The sequence below is a fragment of the Engraulis encrasicolus genome, chromosome 2 (genome assembly GCF_034702125.1).
Source record: "Engraulis encrasicolus isolate BLACKSEA-1 chromosome 2, IST_EnEncr_1.0, whole genome shotgun sequence".
Lineage (NCBI taxonomy): Eukaryota > Metazoa > Chordata > Actinopteri > Clupeiformes > Engraulidae > Engraulis > Engraulis encrasicolus.
The window spans coordinates 12,809,179-12,826,982 of NC_085858.1; the positions used below are offsets into that span (position 1 = coordinate 12,809,179).

Genomic DNA, 17,804 nt, shown 5'->3' on the forward strand with positions numbered 1-17,804 from the left:
CTAAGAGGAGCAGCAGTATCTGAAGAGTTAGCAACTTCTTCACAACAAAAACATTAGGCCCTTAGAGGAACTACCTGACTGAATGAAAAAGAGACTGACCTGTCTAAGCTACTGAGTCAGCCCATAGAACTTGGAATGTAAGTTGTATTATTTCTATGAGTGAGCACAACCTACAAATGTCCACTAGATGGCGCACTTGACAGTGATATTATTGGCATCTCCAGTTCTCCCTAAATAGAAATCAGTGGGCATCACTCTGTGTGTGAACCCCCCGGCAAATCCGTATTTCTTGATAAACACAGTTTGGTGGACATTGTCTTAACCGTGATTTTGCATTCAACAGGGAATCCAAATTGCAGTGTTTTTAATCTTTGCGTGCACCAGTTCTTTCAGATTGAGGACACCATCAGTTGACTAACTAGTTAGCTGCTAACTGTCAGGCTAGCTAACCAGCTACTCAGCTGTTCAAGAAAACAACAGCGTGCAACGTGAGGCATTGGGGACAGAGAAGGATGGAGCAGCATAATACCACATATGGCGTTCAACTTTACATATATGACCTATCGAGAGGAATGGCTCGTCAGCTTAGCCCTATCATGTTGGGTAAGTTATCCTTCTACATTCTGGGCCTGCACAAATCTTGGGGACCGCAGCCAGCTAGCTAACGGTGCACTAGTGAGCATGAATTGGAAACACATTTTGATGCGCGTGAATGCAGTGAGGAGTCAACAGATTGTTGAAGAAAATGTGAACATTTTGACTTATAGCTTTGAAAAAACACAACAAACCAGCTAATGGAACACAGTCCTTCCAAAAAATGTTGCTTTGAAATGTCTTTGAGGTTTTGGTTCAGTGAGTGAGTTGTATGTAGGTCGCTGTCAGCTGGAGCTGGCATTGAATCCAATAGACAGACAGTGACACTTTATAGCCCATGTAACCCGACTGACACAATTCTCGCCAACACAACAATAAGTAGTTCATGGGGAAATGGCAGAAAGGGCTATTTCTTTTGTTCCACAGTAGTCCTGCATGTTGCATATCTGAACGATTTGTTTCGAATGTATCAGTAATTTTATCAAATGTCAATCTATTCTCATCGATAACGCACATTTGACATTAAGTGCATTTTCCTCTGTTCTGCAGGAAAGCAGCTTGATGGAATCTGGTAGGTCTAAAACCTGTTTTCTATATCCAGGATATGTCTACTGAGGTTACTGAATTTATGGTCTTAATTTGTTCATTTGTTGTACAGCATTTTAGTGATTTCTGCTCATTTAATTTGCAGGCATACATCCATTGTGGTCTTTGGGGAAGAGTTTTTCTTTGGAGGTGTAGGCATCTCAAGTTGTGCTCCGGTACAGTTTAACCTTAACAATAAATGTTTTAGTATGCATTTGTGTCATGCATGCCCACTGTAAGACACTTTACATGACGCCAGTGTTGTGCTCAAAAGCGACTGCCTGCCACAAAACGACTGACTTCATGGACTACCCCCCTGTAACTCTGGACAACAGAGGGTCAGCTGCATCAAATTCACTGTACATACACCTGACACCCTCCACTGTCACCTCAGAAATGTTGGTGAGTATTGCCCTTTGCAATCCTGACTTACAAGGGGCAGTCACATTCTTGCAACCGCTTAGTTACATGGCGTTGCAAGAATGTGACTGTCCCCTGTAAGTCAGGCTTGCAAAGGGCAATACTCACCCAAATTTATGGGGTGATAGTGGAGGGTCCCAGGTGTATATACAGTGACGTTGATAAAGCTAACTCTCTGTAGTCCATAGGCATAGTTTTCTGGTAGGCAGTCGCTTTTGAGCACGACACTGGTGCCACACGTAGGCTATGCCATAACAGTGTCATAACTTTGTCATAATACAGTCATGCATGTGTCAACAACATTATGTCAATATCAAAAACTTGTGACTTAGTCATTAAGTGAAATTCGGTTATGGCAAAGACAGGCCTAACAATGTGAACTTTTCATGACCATAAAACTGTTATGACATTGACATTATGTTTATGACTCGTTCATGATTGTGTCATGATGATGACACGGTTTTGGCACTATTATGACACTCTTATGTCATACATATGACTCAGGCGTCAAGTAAAGTGTGTAACCCAGGGATGTCAAACTCAGGCCCTGGGGCCAAATTTGGCCCGCAGAGTCATTTTATTTGGCCCACGAGATAATTTCAAATGTGTATTGCAGTTGCCCCCCCTACACATTAATGTATTTTAATATGACTTGAACATGAAATTGTGGGCGTCACATGTTCATATACAGTGCCTTCAAAAAGTCTACACACCCCTCTTCAAATGTCAGGTTTTTGTGATGTAAAAAAATGACAGAAAGACGAATAAATTCACAGCTTTTTCCACCTTCAATCTAAACTATTAACCTGTACGATGCAATTGAGAAACAAACAGAAAGCTCTAAATGGAAACAATAGAAAATACAAAACTTCAATTAACATGGTTGCATAAATATACACACCCTTAAATTAATACTTAGTTGCAGCACCTTTGGCTTGTCTGGGCCATTCCAAAACCTCAATATTATTCTAGTGAAGCCATTCTTTAGTAGATTTAGGCGTGTGCTTAGAGAAATTGTCATTCTGAAAGATTAGTTCCTCTGCATCTTCACCTTTCTACCAGGGGGCCGAAGATTTTGTGCCACTACCACGGCCCCTGTGGAAATGTTCATAATTCCCTCCTCCCTAATGAAGGCCCCAGTTACGGCTGAAGAAAAACAGCACAAAAGAACAATGCTGCCACCACCATACTTCATGTTAGGTATGGTGCTATTGCGGTGATGTTTTGTGCCAAAAATACCTTTTGGAATTATGTCCAAAATGTTCAACCTCAGTTTCACCTGACCATAACACATCTTCCCACATGCATTTGGGAGATTACAGAAGTATTTTTTGAAAAATGTACCTCACCAAGATTGAACTTTTTGGTCATAATTCAAAAGGGTATGTTTGGCGCAAAACATCACCGCAATAACACCATACCTAACATGAAGTATGGTGGTGGCAGCATTGTTCTTTTGTGCTGTTTTTCTTCAGCTGTAACTGGGGCCTTCATTAGGGAGGAGGGAATTATGAAAATTTCTACAGGGGCCGTGGTAGTGGCACAAAACCTTCGCCCCCCTGGTAGAAAGGTGAAGATGCAGAGGAGTTAATCTTTCAGAACGACAATTTCTCCAAGCACACGCCTAAATCTCCTAAAGCATGGCTTCACTAGAATAAGATTGAGGTTTTGGAATAGCCCAGACAAGCCCAAAGGTACTGCAACTAAGTATTAATTTAAGGGTGTGTATATTTATGCAACCATGTTAACTGAGGTTTTTTATTTTCTATTGTTTCCCTTTAAAGCTTCATGCTTGTTTCTCAATTGCATTGTACAGGTTAATAGTTTAGATTGAAGGTGGAAAAAGCTGTGAATTTATTTGTCTTCCTGTCATTCACAAAATCACAAAAACCTGACATTTGAGGAGGGGTGTGTAGACTTTTTGAAGGTACTGTAAGTGCATTCCACTCATTTACAGCAGACTTTGCAGGCACATTTGAACTCTACAATATCTGCTGGGATTGACAGTTTAAGATGTAAGCATTTGAGTATTGTAAGCTTGTGCAGGCATACCAACCGTATCTCGGGCCATTTGTGAATTCCTTACGAGAAAAACAGAAAAAATCAACTGTAAGCCTTGTGGTGCCGTTACGAATAGCCTCGTTTCTCGTGGTTGGGTGACGAAAGGGGGAATTGACAATTGGGGTAGTTTGGTTCTGGGGGGAAGAATAATGCGGACGGACGTCAACAATCAAGCATGAGTGAAGGCTAACTGGAAACGATGGTAATCAAACATTTCAAACAAGTGATTTAGGGTTAAGTTTAGGGTTAAGGTTAGGGTTAGGGACAATGTTGGAGGAAGGGAGAGATGGCATGAAGCTGACACAACGACAGCGCTCCCCTCCCGGAATGCACGCTGCTCGGGTGGTCTCTCTCTCTCACTCGCTCTCTCTAGCCCTCTCTCTCACCCACTCTCGACGACAGTGCACGTTGCCCAACCACGAAAAACAAGGCTATATCGTAACGGCACCACGAGGCATACAGTTGATTTTTTCGCAAGACTGGGCTCGGCATACACAATTTTAGTACTTTTTGAATATTGAGTTAGGCCCTTGACTTCGTCCCAGATTTAGATTTTGGCCCACTGTGAATTTGAGTTTGACACCTCAGTTGACTGGCTATATGACCTCAGTTCCCAAGGGGACTGGACCTTAGCATTAGAACACATTCAGTGGCATAACTTAAATTGTGTTTGTGTTGTTTAATTTATCTACTTGTGTACAAGGGTGGGACGATGTTGGGGCCTCCCGACTCGGTGGTTGAGCTTGGCAACACAGAGGTCAATGAGGAGATTTTTATGGAGTACCTCTCGTCGCTAGGGGAGACCAGCTACAGGTGTGTGTCTGTTTGTAAAGGGGGTGGGGGGGTTGGTTGGTATCATCATAAGGATCTGGCTGGGGTCATTTCCCAATCCTTCCCTCTCTGTCTCCTTCTCACTTTCTGCCTCACTCTTCACTGTCCTATGCTTATTACATAAGACACAGAATTACCAATTTATGGAAAAGAAGTCGGTATATATTCAGTGTCATAAAATGATATTGGCAGTAAAGTTAACTGGAGAGTATAGCAGCCCTACATTAAAACTTGAGTCCTGCACCTGCACTGAACCCTGCAAATCATCACTTGATTGTATATTTTACATTTTTATATTTTGTATACTTTTGTTACATTACTTATACTGTCTAACTTATCTTTACGTTTGAGGCCATTGGTGGGTTGCTTCCAAATAACTTCTCACTGTATTTATATAGTGTCTCAATAAAGCACTTCTACTTCTAATTCACCAACTGCCATACGTGTCCTTGAGGTGAGGTAACACAACCGCATACTGCTCCCCAGGTGCCATTATGACTGCCCATGTGTGATGGGTTAGATCAGTGGTTCCCAAACTTTTTCAGGGACCCCTTTTTGGATTTAAGATTATTTTAAAGATTATTTCCATTAATAGTTTGTCTGCTAATATTGCTAGAAATCCACAGGACACCAAACACATTTTGTAGTTGTTAGCTGTTAACCTGTGGATGTCCTGCTTTTACGCAATGTCCCTTTTGTCTGCCACCCCCCTTTAGTACCTTTGCCCCCCCCCAGGGGTCCCGACCCCGAGTTTGGGAACCACTGGGTTAGCTGATGTAGAGATGCAACTTACTTGTTGTCTACACTGTCTGTGTGCTGTGCAACCACAGTGAGACATGGATGGGAAGTGCATCTAGTCTCTCTCAGTTCCATGCAGTAGTGTGCGATGCGTATCCTGTGATGGTGAAAGCTGTAACCGTTTGTGTGTTCTTCCCAGAGGAGACCGGTACCGGCTGTTTGAGCACAACTGCAACACCTTCACCAATGAGGTGGCCCAGTTTCTAACGGGCAGAAAGATCCCGTCCTACATCACCGACTTGCCCTCAGAAGTGCTGTCCACGTGAGTGTCTCTCCGTCCTGACCTGCCCCGCCCTCCCTCCCCCATACCCAATATTAGTGATTACCCCGGGAATCAGTAATCAGTGTGTGTTTGTTAAACTAACTCTCTTAGTACCAAAGATAATATGTGACCATACTTACTGTAGTTCAGGTGTTCTCAAACTTTTTTGGGCTGGGGACCCTTAATGGATACCACAAATGGTTATCACAATGGTATTAAATAGTCATTGTAATGCAAAAAATCCTGTGTAGGAACAGTTTTTTTTGTCAGATTTTTTTTATCAGATTTTTTTTTGCTGTTCCATTTTCATGTATTACATTGTAACAAACTCCCTGTCAGTGAGCCGCGGACCCCACTTTGAGAACCATTGTGTATGTAGTCATGCAGTCATGGGTAAGCGGTTAGGGCGGTTAGGGCGGTTAGGGGTCAGACTTGTAGCCCAAAGGTTGCCGGTTCGACTCCCGACCCACCAGGTTGGTGGGGGAGTAATTAGCCAGTGCTCTCCCCCATCCCCCTCCATAAATTAGGTACCCTGAGCATGGTACCGTCCCGCCACACTGCTCCCATGGTGCGCCATTGGGGGCTGCCCCCTTGCATGGGTGAGGCTTAAATGCAATTTCATTGTGTGCAGTGTGCAGTGTTCACTTGTGTGCTGTTGAGTGCTGTGTCACAATGACAATGAGAGGTGGAGTTTCCCAATGGCTTTCGATTTCACTTTTGTTAAACCCCCAAAGCATGTAATGAAGGCTTCATCAGTAGCCCCTTTTTTGTAAACGGCAATCTGAAAAAAAAAAATCTGATCTCAATGAATTGTTTAAAACTCTGTTACATCTGGATGACGTCTACGGGTTCCAACTCCAACCGAGTCTTCCTCTGGGAAGACTTTTTTTGTTCCCTCTTGCGTGCTTTTAAAATGGACTGCATGTTGTCATGTGACCTTGGTGTGTGGCCATGTTGAACTAGGTATTTCAGTTTTTGCATCAAGCTAAATGTTTTGTATGAGTAAAGATCATAACAAAATCTAAAACTTTGGGTACAAATTTAAGTAATCTAATCTTATTTACTCTAATGCATAGTTTCACCTTTTGGATGAGAAATTTCATTAGTAAGCATGTGTGGTTTGCATAGACTTCCCCAATGCTTGAATGACTTTCCCTTAGTTCTCTGACCAGAATATTGATACTTTCAAACTTGAACGGAATGATGTTAAAACCCAGATGCCATTTCTGTTCAGATACCATGATTTGTGTGGGAAGGACTATGCACACAGTGTTGTGTTTACATACGTTTTCATGAATGCTAAGCGAAGCACAAGCTACTCGGTAGCAGTAGAAGTTCTTTACTAGGCTAATGCAAGGCTGACTGTAATACCGTGCAACATTTTAATGCTCATTTGACCTTATTGAATGAATTTTGAATTTGTTCTGACAAACTACCAGACAAATGCATAAAAAAGATACTAAACAGCACATACAGTCAATCCGGAAAGTATTCACAGCGCTTCACTATTTTGAAATGTTATTATCTTACAGCCTTATTCCAAATACTACAAATGAATCTCTATTGTCAAAACCCTACACAAATTATTCCATTATGACCATGTGAAAAAGAAGTTGTCTTGACAGTTTTGAAAATGTATTAAAAAAACAACAACAAAGAAATCATTTTTACAGAAGTATTCACAGCCTTTGCTTAATACTTTGTAGAACCACCTTTGGCAGCAACTACAATCATTTTTTCATTTCGAACTGAAATGGGATTAAAAGGGAGGTCATCGTGTGTGTTTCAACTTTTCAGTACATTGAAATTGTACATTTTGAGTCTGCACCTGGCTAAAATAGATGGGTGTGAGTTTTGAATGAAATCCTATGTAGAGTATCATGATCTGCTCCTGTAGTCACAGTGCATGTTGACATGCATGCTTCTTTAGATGTAATTCAGATTTCCACGGCATTCATACTTCCCCAAACGATGTCAGTCCCACTACCACGCTTGACTTGCCAGATGATGCACTTTTTTGGTAAAATTCACTTGTTTGCCACCACACATGCTTAACACCATCTAAGCAAATTTGTTTATCTTGGTCTCATCAGACCACACGACATGGTTCCAGTGATCCATATCCTTGGTCTGTTCATCTCTCTTGAGACGAAGATAAACAAATTTTGCTTTAGATGGCGTCAATCATGTGTGGTGGTAAACAAATGAGTTTTACACAAAAAGTGCATCATCTGGCTCGACATGCATGGTTGTGGGACTGACATGGTTTGGCGATGTATAGATGCCGTCAACATTGGAAATCTGAATTACACCTAAAGAAACATGCATGTCAACATGCACTGTGACTACAGAAGCAGATCATGATATTCTCCATAGGATTTCATTCAAAACTCACACCCATCTATTTTAGCCAGGTGCAGACTCAAAATGTACAATTTCAATGTACTGAAAGGTTGAAACACACACCGATGACCTCCCTTTTAATCCCTTTTCATTTCGAAATGAAAAAATGAATGTAGTTGCTGCCAAAGGTGGTTCTACAAAGTATTAAGCAAAGGCTGTGAATACTTTTGTAAAAATGATTTCTTTGTTTTTTATTTTTATAAATTTTCAAAACTGTCAAGACAACTTCTTTTTCACATGGTCATAATGGAATAATTTGTGTCGGATTTTAACAACAGAGATTCATTTGTAGCATTTGGAATAAGGCCGTAAGATAATAAAATGTGAAAAAAGTGAAGCGCTGTGAATACTTTCCGGATTGACTGTATGGCTGCAGGATGACCGAGTCTTTACCAGTCTTTGTGCTTCTCTCTCCTTCCGTTCATTCCTCCTCCCCCACCTCTCCCTCTCCCCTTCTGTTGTCCTCCGTGCTCGTGCAGGCCTTTTGGCCAGGTGCTGCGGCCCATCCTGGACTCCATCCATATCGCTCCCCCGGGTGGCAATGTGATCAACGGCCACAACAACCACAGCTAGACCCCCCTGCTGCCTCGCAGGCAGCCCTCTCAGGCACCAGAGAGAAAGCAACGCCTTGACTCCACTTAGGCTGAGACAAGACTGTGGAGACGGGTTTGCATCCTCTCTCTCTCTCTCTCTCTTGTACCCAGACTTAGTTGACATTGGTGTGTATAGTAATACGCAGTACATGCTGTAGATCTGTGTTTCTTTCCTACAGTACGTACGCAAGTATGCACACCGTCTCCATTTGTCTACCATCTCTATAATTTTGCTTTTTCTTCTTTTTTTTGCCTGTTTGTTCTTTATAACGTCTCATTTTTTTTCACACTGATGTACTCTGAAGCTTTAAGTCAATCGTGCGTTTTTGTTTTTGTATTATTGATTTGTCCTTCTTGGCACGTCCTATGGTGCGTTGAGTAATCATGTCTTCTCCTTTCGATGCGGTCCAAATTAAGACGCCTTTGGAAAGCAGACAAAGGTCATGATGACTGGTTACATTTTAGGTGTATGTCTGTCTGGCTCTATCACCCAGCATAAACCATAGAGCGACACATCAAAAAACACATACAAATACATTAGGGATGTGGTGTTTGACAGAGAAAACTACTGTACGTTATGTTCCCCTGTAGGTAGGGGTAAATCATCTAATAAAAGAGCTTGGAGTCCTCATTTTTGGAACCAACTGATGTCTGAAGGCTCTCTATTAGCACGTTTACCACTATCTCTAGCTAACCTAAACCAGGTTTATCGCCTAACTATTTTCTTGGATTACCCCAAAGCGCAGGAGATGTTCTAACCACATCAGATTGACACAGCATTTTTTCGGTTATAAAATCACTAATCCACTAAATCATTGTCGTTTGTACTACAGGTTTCCAGAATCGTTATCCCTCTAAAGCCAAGATAGCCTAGTAGTTCCATTGCTTCTGTAAACATCACCCCTATCAGCAATGCGAAAGTGTAGTGAAGTTCCTTTTTTTTAATGGATGTGTGTTGATTCGTATGTGCGTGGGTTTGTGTGTACATGTGTTTTTTTCTGTTTCTGAGTGGGCACACACTTGCATGCGTGCAAATGTTATGTTTACTAAGCTGTATCTCCTTTTGTGTCATTGGTATCACCACCGTTCGCCCTCATCATGTCCTCGAGACAGGAGAATTGCGGGAATCTGACCGCGTGAGTCTTCATCTCACTTTCACATAGCCAGAAAGGCACTTTACTCAGCCCTGCCTTGCTCTTCTCTCTGATGGCAGTTAGCCCAGGCCTGTGCTGAATAGAGTACCACCACCACCACCACCACCACCACCACCACCCCCACCAGACGGTGTGAGTAATGTACACCTCGGTGCCTCCTTGCTTCCAAAACACCCCCTCTCTCTCTTACACACACACACACACACACGCACACCCACTTACACAGACACACCCACAGCCACTGTCCTGGTGAGCTCACACACTCAGCAACCTGGAGGAGAGTGGAACTGTTACCTTAGCAACAGCCATGAGAGGGAAGACGAAGCAATGCCAGTGGAGGCGGAGTTAGCCAGCCTTCTCTCTCTCCCTTTGGAAGATCCTGATAAAGTGTAGCCAGCAGCTTATTATGTCATGATTCACAGTACTGTATTATTATTATGAATATTATTACATTACACGTGGAGCAGGATTCAACCAGCAACCTTCCAGTCCCATGATTAACTCCCTAACAGTTAGGCCATGGCTGCAAATTGGGAACAGACACAGTATACAGTTTAATTACTACAGTATCATCAGATACTGTGAAATAATCTCACTCAAGATGAGGGATGAATTTGAAACTTTGTATTGAAATTGAAACGATTCAATTCTTGTTTTTTGTTTTGTTTTTGTCACTCTTGGCATATGCCATACACCTCACAGGTCTACACACGCGTCCAAAAGCCTTACCAACTCTACTGTATTACAGTCACAGTTCATAATGGTCCAGTGAGTAATTAAAAAAATGGACACTGAGCCTTTAATCTGACGTTATAGTGAAGGGACTGGTGTTATGCATTGCTATTAAATGTTGTAATCGCTTCAGAAACAAATGCAGCGTAAATGAATATACATGCCATATATTGACAATGACAATACACTGTATCTATGTACTGTACCATATGTACCAATATTTGAAGGCAGGCTTTTCTCTATGAGCTATACTGTACGTCATTAGTAATGACCCCATACACTGTTTTAACATTTGTGGATATAAAAGGTAAATCCCTAAAGAGTTTTTGGCAACTGAGAAAGATGCTTCTTACATCATCCAAATGTGATCAAAGCTCTGCCAATGTGACAAAGACACAAGAGAGGAGGGAAGTGCTGAATATGTTTAGTCTACATCAGCTACGTATAACGCCACCCTGCTGTGTGTGTGTGTGTGTGTGTGTGTGTGTGTGTTTAAGCTCAAGTGTTTGAACGTATGAGTGTGAGAGACCTTTATTGTAATAGGCCTATTGTCTTCTATGTTCTCAACCAGCTGTTAAAAAAATGTAAATTAGAGCACACAAACCTTTATTATGTGAAATTGTACAATGCGTGTATTCGGGTACATTGTAAAGTCCATCACTTAAGAAATATTTATTAAATTTTATGACATATTTATTTGATGTTATACTAATTTATATGACTGTTTCAACTGTTAAATACATTTTATGTTTTCTCAGTTGCTTTTCATGTGGTGATCATTTTTAAATGCACTACAGGCTTCATGTAAATGCTAATTTGACGTAAAATCCATGGTATATTTCTGCTTTACTTTGAATAAATTATGCTCAGAGTCATATAAGTGTTGGAATCTTGTTTTTTCTTCTTCCTTAAAAATAAGTATTCAAACACCACACTCTCTCTTGCGTATGGTACATCTCTCAAAAAACTAAAAAAATGACGCAAAAATGACGGATCACACCCAAGATGTCTATTTTCGACTCCTGCTGTAATGACCCAAGAAATGGAAAAGAAGCTACAAATGTTCTTGTTATCCATAGCCACTCAGTGTTATGGATTTGCTTCTACCATGCGATATTATGGGCGGAGATACTGATAATGAATGCTTCACAGTACATGTAGGCTTTTTAATGTAACTTCCCCTTTGGACACCTTGTTTTGGAGTGCCTGGATGAACTCTTCTCTCTATCAGGGGTGTAGTGGGCGCGGTACGCGGGGGTACGCAGTCCACCCACTTCTCCTGAGGTGAGACTTCAAAAAAAAAAATCTACAATACAAAAAGGGGGTTGACATGATAAGTTGTCTAATTAATTGATAACGTCACAAATCACGTACCCCCCACTTTAAAAATCCCGACTACACCACTACTCTACATGAACTGATCCCCAATATCAAAGAGCACCCAACAAACTCCAATGAACACACTGAAGACTGCTTGAGCTTCCAGCCAACTGTGTACTTTTCATGATTCACAGTACATGTTGACATTCATGTTTCTTTTAGTGAACTGAACGCCATGTCGGCAGCACTCATGCTGCCAAAAATCACAACACTCCCTCCACTATCTTGACTGTAAGGAACAGTCAACACACTTGTTTTTGTACTTTTCACCTGAGGACTCATTTAGTAAGATTTGCATGCTTTTTTTTTACTGATTATTTGCGTGTGGAAATCTGAAAAGATATATATGCACCAAAATATTCAGTTATATCAATAAACAGGTTTCCCCACACATAGTCGTAAAGTCAGTCTTAGTACATTCGAGGGTTCCGTATGAAGCTTTGTACGAGGCCTGTCACACATTCTTAAAACCATCTCAACCAAATGTGTTAATCTTAGTCTCAGACCACAGGACATGGTCCCAATAATCCATGCCCTCAGTCCGTTTGTCTTAACCAACTGTTTACGGGTTGTCTTGTGCATCATCTTTAGAAGAGGCTTCCTTCTGGGACTACAGTGATGCAGAGCAATTTAATCCTATGTGGTGTGCCGTGTATGAGCACTGACAGGCTGACCTGACCGTCCACCTCTGTCCAGTTAGATATTAGATTACAAACGTACCTACACGTAGACTCATGGGAGAGGTGTGACTTGGGTAACTCACAAAAGTCAATAACTACTATAAAAACCTGTAAAATTAGTTGAACAGTTGGACCATTTATTGACAACAAACAGGTGTGATATCTTGAACAACATTCACCATGGCGATTATGAAATGAACCAAAAAATAAAAAAGAGGTCTTTAAAAAAAAAAAAAAAAAAAAAAAAAACAGTCCTTAAACCTCTTTAATTAAAAAAAAAAATTTAAGAGTCAGTTTCTCCAAAATGAAGTGGAGATCCTTGAACGTAAAGTATGTGTATGCAGGGCCGCTGACAGCTTTGACTGGGCCCTGGACAAAATCATCTGAAAGGGCCCCCCTATCAATACACTACAATGTAACTGGGTCCCAATTCTGGGCCCCCTCTGTAATTGTGACCGGGACAACGGTCCCCTTTGTTCCCCCTTGTCGACTTTCCTATGTGTATGTATTGATCCAACAATTGCTTGAGAGCCAGAGTGAATGGGTGCATCCCAATATGTGACCTTGCCTCCTCCACTTGTGCTTGTCTCCTCGTCCCGCCTCCTGGCCCCTCCTCCGTGGAGAAAACGATAAAGTTTCCCAACTGTCAGCCTCGCCACAACAACTTTTGAGGGACTGTTTTTCATTCACCATCCCAATTGCAAATGAGAAAAAGACTTTACAATTGAGCTTTTGCAAGATATTGAAATATAATGCTGTTGTCAGTGATGTCATCATGACGAGAAGCAAGTGGAGGAGGCAAGTGGAGGAGGCAAGGTCGCATATTGGGATGCACACAATGTCTGTCCACCCTCTGCATGTCTGGCCCTTTCTTCCCCATCCTCAGTCTTCAGACGGATTGGGCTGAGCTCGCCATCTCCTGATCAGAATCTGTCCTTGTTCTGTTTTGGTCCCAATTGGTTTCCATGCTGCCTTGCACTTTTAGTATTTTAACGAAGTCATCTGCACTGTTCAGCCATTTCTCGAAATCTTGTTCGAACATATTCTGGCCGGTTCTTTTAGTTCTAGCATTGCATAACAACATCTTGTATTCTGTGCCGTGTACATCCATTTTATGGACATTTTTAAGGTGATGTGATAACTGTTTAATTGTACTCTGGCAATTTTCCACAGGACAGACTCTTCTATGATGGTGATCTTTGAATTTTGGGCCATTATTTAGTCTGGGTTTACTGTTTTGTATTGGCCTGTATATGGTGGCAACTTCTGCTCCGGTGAGCTTGTGTGTTTGCCTCAGGTGACGAGGCACATGGACCACAAAAGAATCGCACAATGGGCACTTCTTTCGCTCTCTACTCTTGGATTTTGATTCAGTAATGTCTGCTGCTGCCATGTCTGGAGCTGTAAGCAGTCTTGGTTGCTGTGCTTGCTCATCTTCGTTCTGCTCCAGATCATCGTCATTATCATCATCATCATCATCATCATCATCACCCTGTTGATCATGTTTTTCACATTCATCCTCCTCATATTCAGGTTCTTTATTTTGCACAGCACTTGTCTCATAATCATTATTGTCAGATGTTATCATATGTGACAGATCACTGTCCATATTGTCAAGCCGGCTGTTGCCTTTAATTCTAGCCTTGCATAACAACTTGTACTCTGTGCTATGTACGTCCATTTTATGAATTTTTCGAAGGTGTTGTGATAACCGTTTTACTATCCTCTCACAATTTTCCACAGGACAGCTTCTTCTACGATGGTAATCTTTGAATTTTGGGCCATTGGCCAGTCTAGGTTTACCGTTTCTTATTGGTCTGTATATGGTTGCAATTTCTTTTCTGGACAGCTTGTGTGTTTTCCTAAGGTGACGAGGCACATGCACCACAAAAGAATCGCACATTGGGCACTCCTTTCTCTCTCTACTCTTACATTTTGTAATGTCTGCTGTTATTATATCTGGAGCTGTAGGCAACCATGGTGGCTGTGTTTTCTCCAAATCATCATCATAGTCTTCGTCGTCATCGTCATCATCTTCAAGCTGATCATGTTCCTCATTTTCATTCTCCTCATATTCAAGTGGTTCTGCTTCAATTTGAGCAGCACTCGTCTCACGGTCAGTCATGTCAGATGTTATCGCATGTGACATATCACTGTCCATATTGTCAAGTGTTCGCATAGGGTTTTCTTTTTGAAAAGATTTGATCCATCTCCCTACTGCCTCAATACCATGTCTAGCATTGACTTCCTCTGTGCCATCCAGACTCAACTGGTAAAAATACCAGTGGCGGAGACTGTATAAATAGGAACGTACTGTTCCCGGAAGAAACTTCTTCTGCTTAACATGTTGGTCTAGGAAGACCGATTGTAGTCGTTTTGTGTCAAAAAGGCACTGCACATTTTGTTTTGGACCCAGAGCTTTTAGTATTGCACCTATTTGGCGACTATGCTGTCTTGCACTTTTAGTCATTTTTGGGCCACCTTCAGCACAGCATATCCATTTTTCAAAGTCTTGAAACATGTTCTGGCCTTCACCTTTAGTTCTAGCATTGCATAAGAGCATCTTGTATTCTGTGCTGTCTGCATCCATTTTGTGAATTTTTTTAAGGTGTTGTGATAACTGTTTAATTGTTCTATCACAATTTTTCACTGGACAGACTCTCATACGATGGTAATCTTTGAATTTTGGTCCACTGGCCAGTCTGGGTTTTGGTCTGTATATGGCAGCAATTTCTTTCCTTGTGAGCTTGTGTGTTTGCCTCAGGTGGCGAGGCACATGAACCACAAAAGCATCGCACATGGGGCACTTTTTTCTCTCTCTACTCTTGGATTTCGATTCAGTAATGTCTGCTGCCGATACTTCCGGGGTTGTAAGCAGTCTTGGTCGCAGCGCCCTCTTATCTTCGTTCTGCTGCATCTTTTCTTCATCACCATGTTCTTCATATTCGTCCTCCGGATATTCGTATTCATATTCATATTCCTCCTTGGTTTCAAGCAAGTCATCTCCACTCCATTTTGATTCAGTTATGTCTGCTGCTGCCATGTCTGGAGCTGTGAGAAGTCTGGGTGGTTGTGCTTTCTCATCTTTGTTCTGCTCTAGATCATCGTCGTCATCATCATCATCATCATCATTGTCATCAGCATTATGCTGATCATGCTCTTCATTTTCATTTCTCATATTCCTCTCTTCATGTTCAAGTATTGCAGCACTTGTCTCATGGTCAGTCATGTCTGATGTTATCACATGTGACATATCACTGTCCATTTTGTCAAACTTCCGCATAGTAATGTCTGCTGCTGATACATCTGGAGCTCTGACCAGTCTTTGTTGCTGTGCTCTCTCATCTTCATTCTGCTGCATGTCTTCCTCATCACCCTGTTCATCATATTCTTCATATTCATCCTCCTCATATTCTGGTTGTTCTACATTTTGCAAAGCACTTGTACTAATGTCTGCTGCTGCCATGTCTGGAGCTGTAAGCAGTCTTGGTTGCTGTGCTTTCTCATCTTCGTTCTGCTCCAGATCATCATCATCGCCATCATCATCATCATCCCATCGATCATGTTCTTCATATTTATCCTCTTTAACCTCAGGTTTTTCTGCATTTCGCAAAGCACTTGATTGATTAACATTAATGTCAGATGTTATAATTTGTGACACATCACTGTCCATATTGTCGAGCCGGCCTTTTCCTTTAGTTCTAGCCATGCACAACATCTGGTATTCCATGCTCTCTGTATCCATTTTATGAATTTTTCGAAGGTGTTGTGATAACCGTTTTACTATTCGCTCACAATTTCCCACAGGACAAACTCTTCTACGATGGTAATCTTTGAATTTTGGGCCATTGGGCAGTCTGGGTTTACCATTTCTTATTGGCTTGTACAAGGCGGCAACTTCTGCTCCGTTGAACTTGTGTGTTTGCCTCAGATGACGAGGCACATGAACCACAAAAGAATCGCACATTGGGCACTTCTTTCTCTCTCTACTCTTGGATTTTGATTCAGTAATGTCTGCTGCTGATACTTTGGTCAGTCTTGGTCGCAGCGCCCTCTTATATTCGTTCTGCTGTATCTTTTCTTCATCACCATGGTGATCGTGTTCATCATGTCTGTCCTCCCCATATCCATGCATGTCATCCCCACTCCGTGGGTTACTTTCAGGATCACCAAATGAGGATTCCATGATCACTGGGAAGAGTAAAAGAAACAACATTACTGGTCATATCCATTTCTTCGCCATCTCATATGAATTTACACCACTTGGATGTCCTATTCATTTTAACAACTTGAACGCTCATCCATCTCAGATGTCCTCATTTTACAGGAGAGGATGTTTTGTCTTTAAATTATGTGAAATTGACCAGAACATCATGAGCACTGCTTTTATATAGGCTACTGAACGTGGACATTCTTTGTAACCAGAGGTGTATTAAGTAGCCTATTTGGGTACTGTTACATGCCATACTAGATCTAGCTAGCCTTTACCTTGTTGCAATTGTTGCATTGTAATGCCATATGAATTGTACCAGCAAAAAGCACTTAATTTACAGTAGCCTAAATCTGTTTGCAACCAAATTGACCATGACTACGAGAAGACACTGAAAAACACTGTAGCCCACTACAACAGCACTACAAAACCAATGTCCGGATACCTCGAACAGATAACTGGCTCATCTGCAGTGTGCGTTTCCTGCTTGGCTTCCTTTACATCGCTCTCTCCTTTACCGTGGACTTTGTAGGCCTAGCACATCGCAAACGGGACTAGTATAACCTTGAAGACGGTGTCTGATATACACAAGGACTAAGGAGCGTCTTTTTCGACTGTTGTTTGGTTTGAGGCCAATATACTTCCCCATGCCACTGCCAATGTGCTCCACCTCTGCGGGGAGTGTGGATTGTGCGAGCGAGACGCTACAATCGGCTACACACCGGCAACAGCGCAAAATGTAGCTCACACTACGAAATTAAAAAATATCCTCCGACTCTTAGAAGGACCACAAACAGTTTAGCGCACTCTAAAGTTAGCAAGTAGTCCTGCTCAAGCACATAACAGATAAGCTTCCTGTTGATATCCTGCAGATCCAATATCCAACCAACGACTGTTATTTTACGCTGTCACAGAACCACGTGATACAAACCTCTGCCCCTTCCTCTCCATCTTAAAGTAGCCTACAAGACAGAAAATGTTTGTAATGTTAGACACAAATCTCTCTTTTTTTATATATAAGTGAGTGATCTGATTTGTCCACACCATCCTGATAAGTTAATCCCCTTCGACACAGCTGTCTACGAGTTTTTGTCAGCTAAG

The 17,804-nt window shown here is 41.7% G+C and overlaps 2 protein-coding genes across 2 annotated transcripts; one reads left to right on the plus strand and one right to left on the minus strand.

Moving 5' to 3' along the window:
* Positions 1–227: 227 nt before the first annotated feature.
* Positions 228–11,299, plus strand: desi1a (desumoylating isopeptidase 1a). The gene is made up of 6 exons (XM_063222500.1): positions 228–603; positions 1,144–1,165; positions 1,286–1,355; positions 4,364–4,473; positions 5,429–5,551; positions 8,434–11,299. The coding sequence occupies exons 1-6, from the start codon at positions 513–515 to the stop codon at positions 8,525–8,527; spliced, it is 510 nt and encodes a 169-aa protein (XP_063078570.1). The 5' UTR covers positions 228–512; the 3' UTR covers positions 8,528–11,299.
* Positions 11,300–11,829: 530 nt separating this feature from the next.
* LOC134460726 (uncharacterized) lies at positions 11,830–17,524 on the minus strand. The gene is made up of 2 exons (XM_063213237.1): positions 17,149–17,524; positions 11,830–16,684 (listed from the first exon to the last, which is right to left on the minus strand). The coding sequence occupies exons 1-2, from the start codon at positions 17,168–17,170 to the stop codon at positions 13,383–13,385; spliced, it is 3,324 nt and encodes a 1,107-aa protein (XP_063069307.1). The 5' UTR covers positions 17,171–17,524; the 3' UTR covers positions 11,830–13,382.
* Positions 17,525–17,804: the final 280 nt, after the last annotated feature.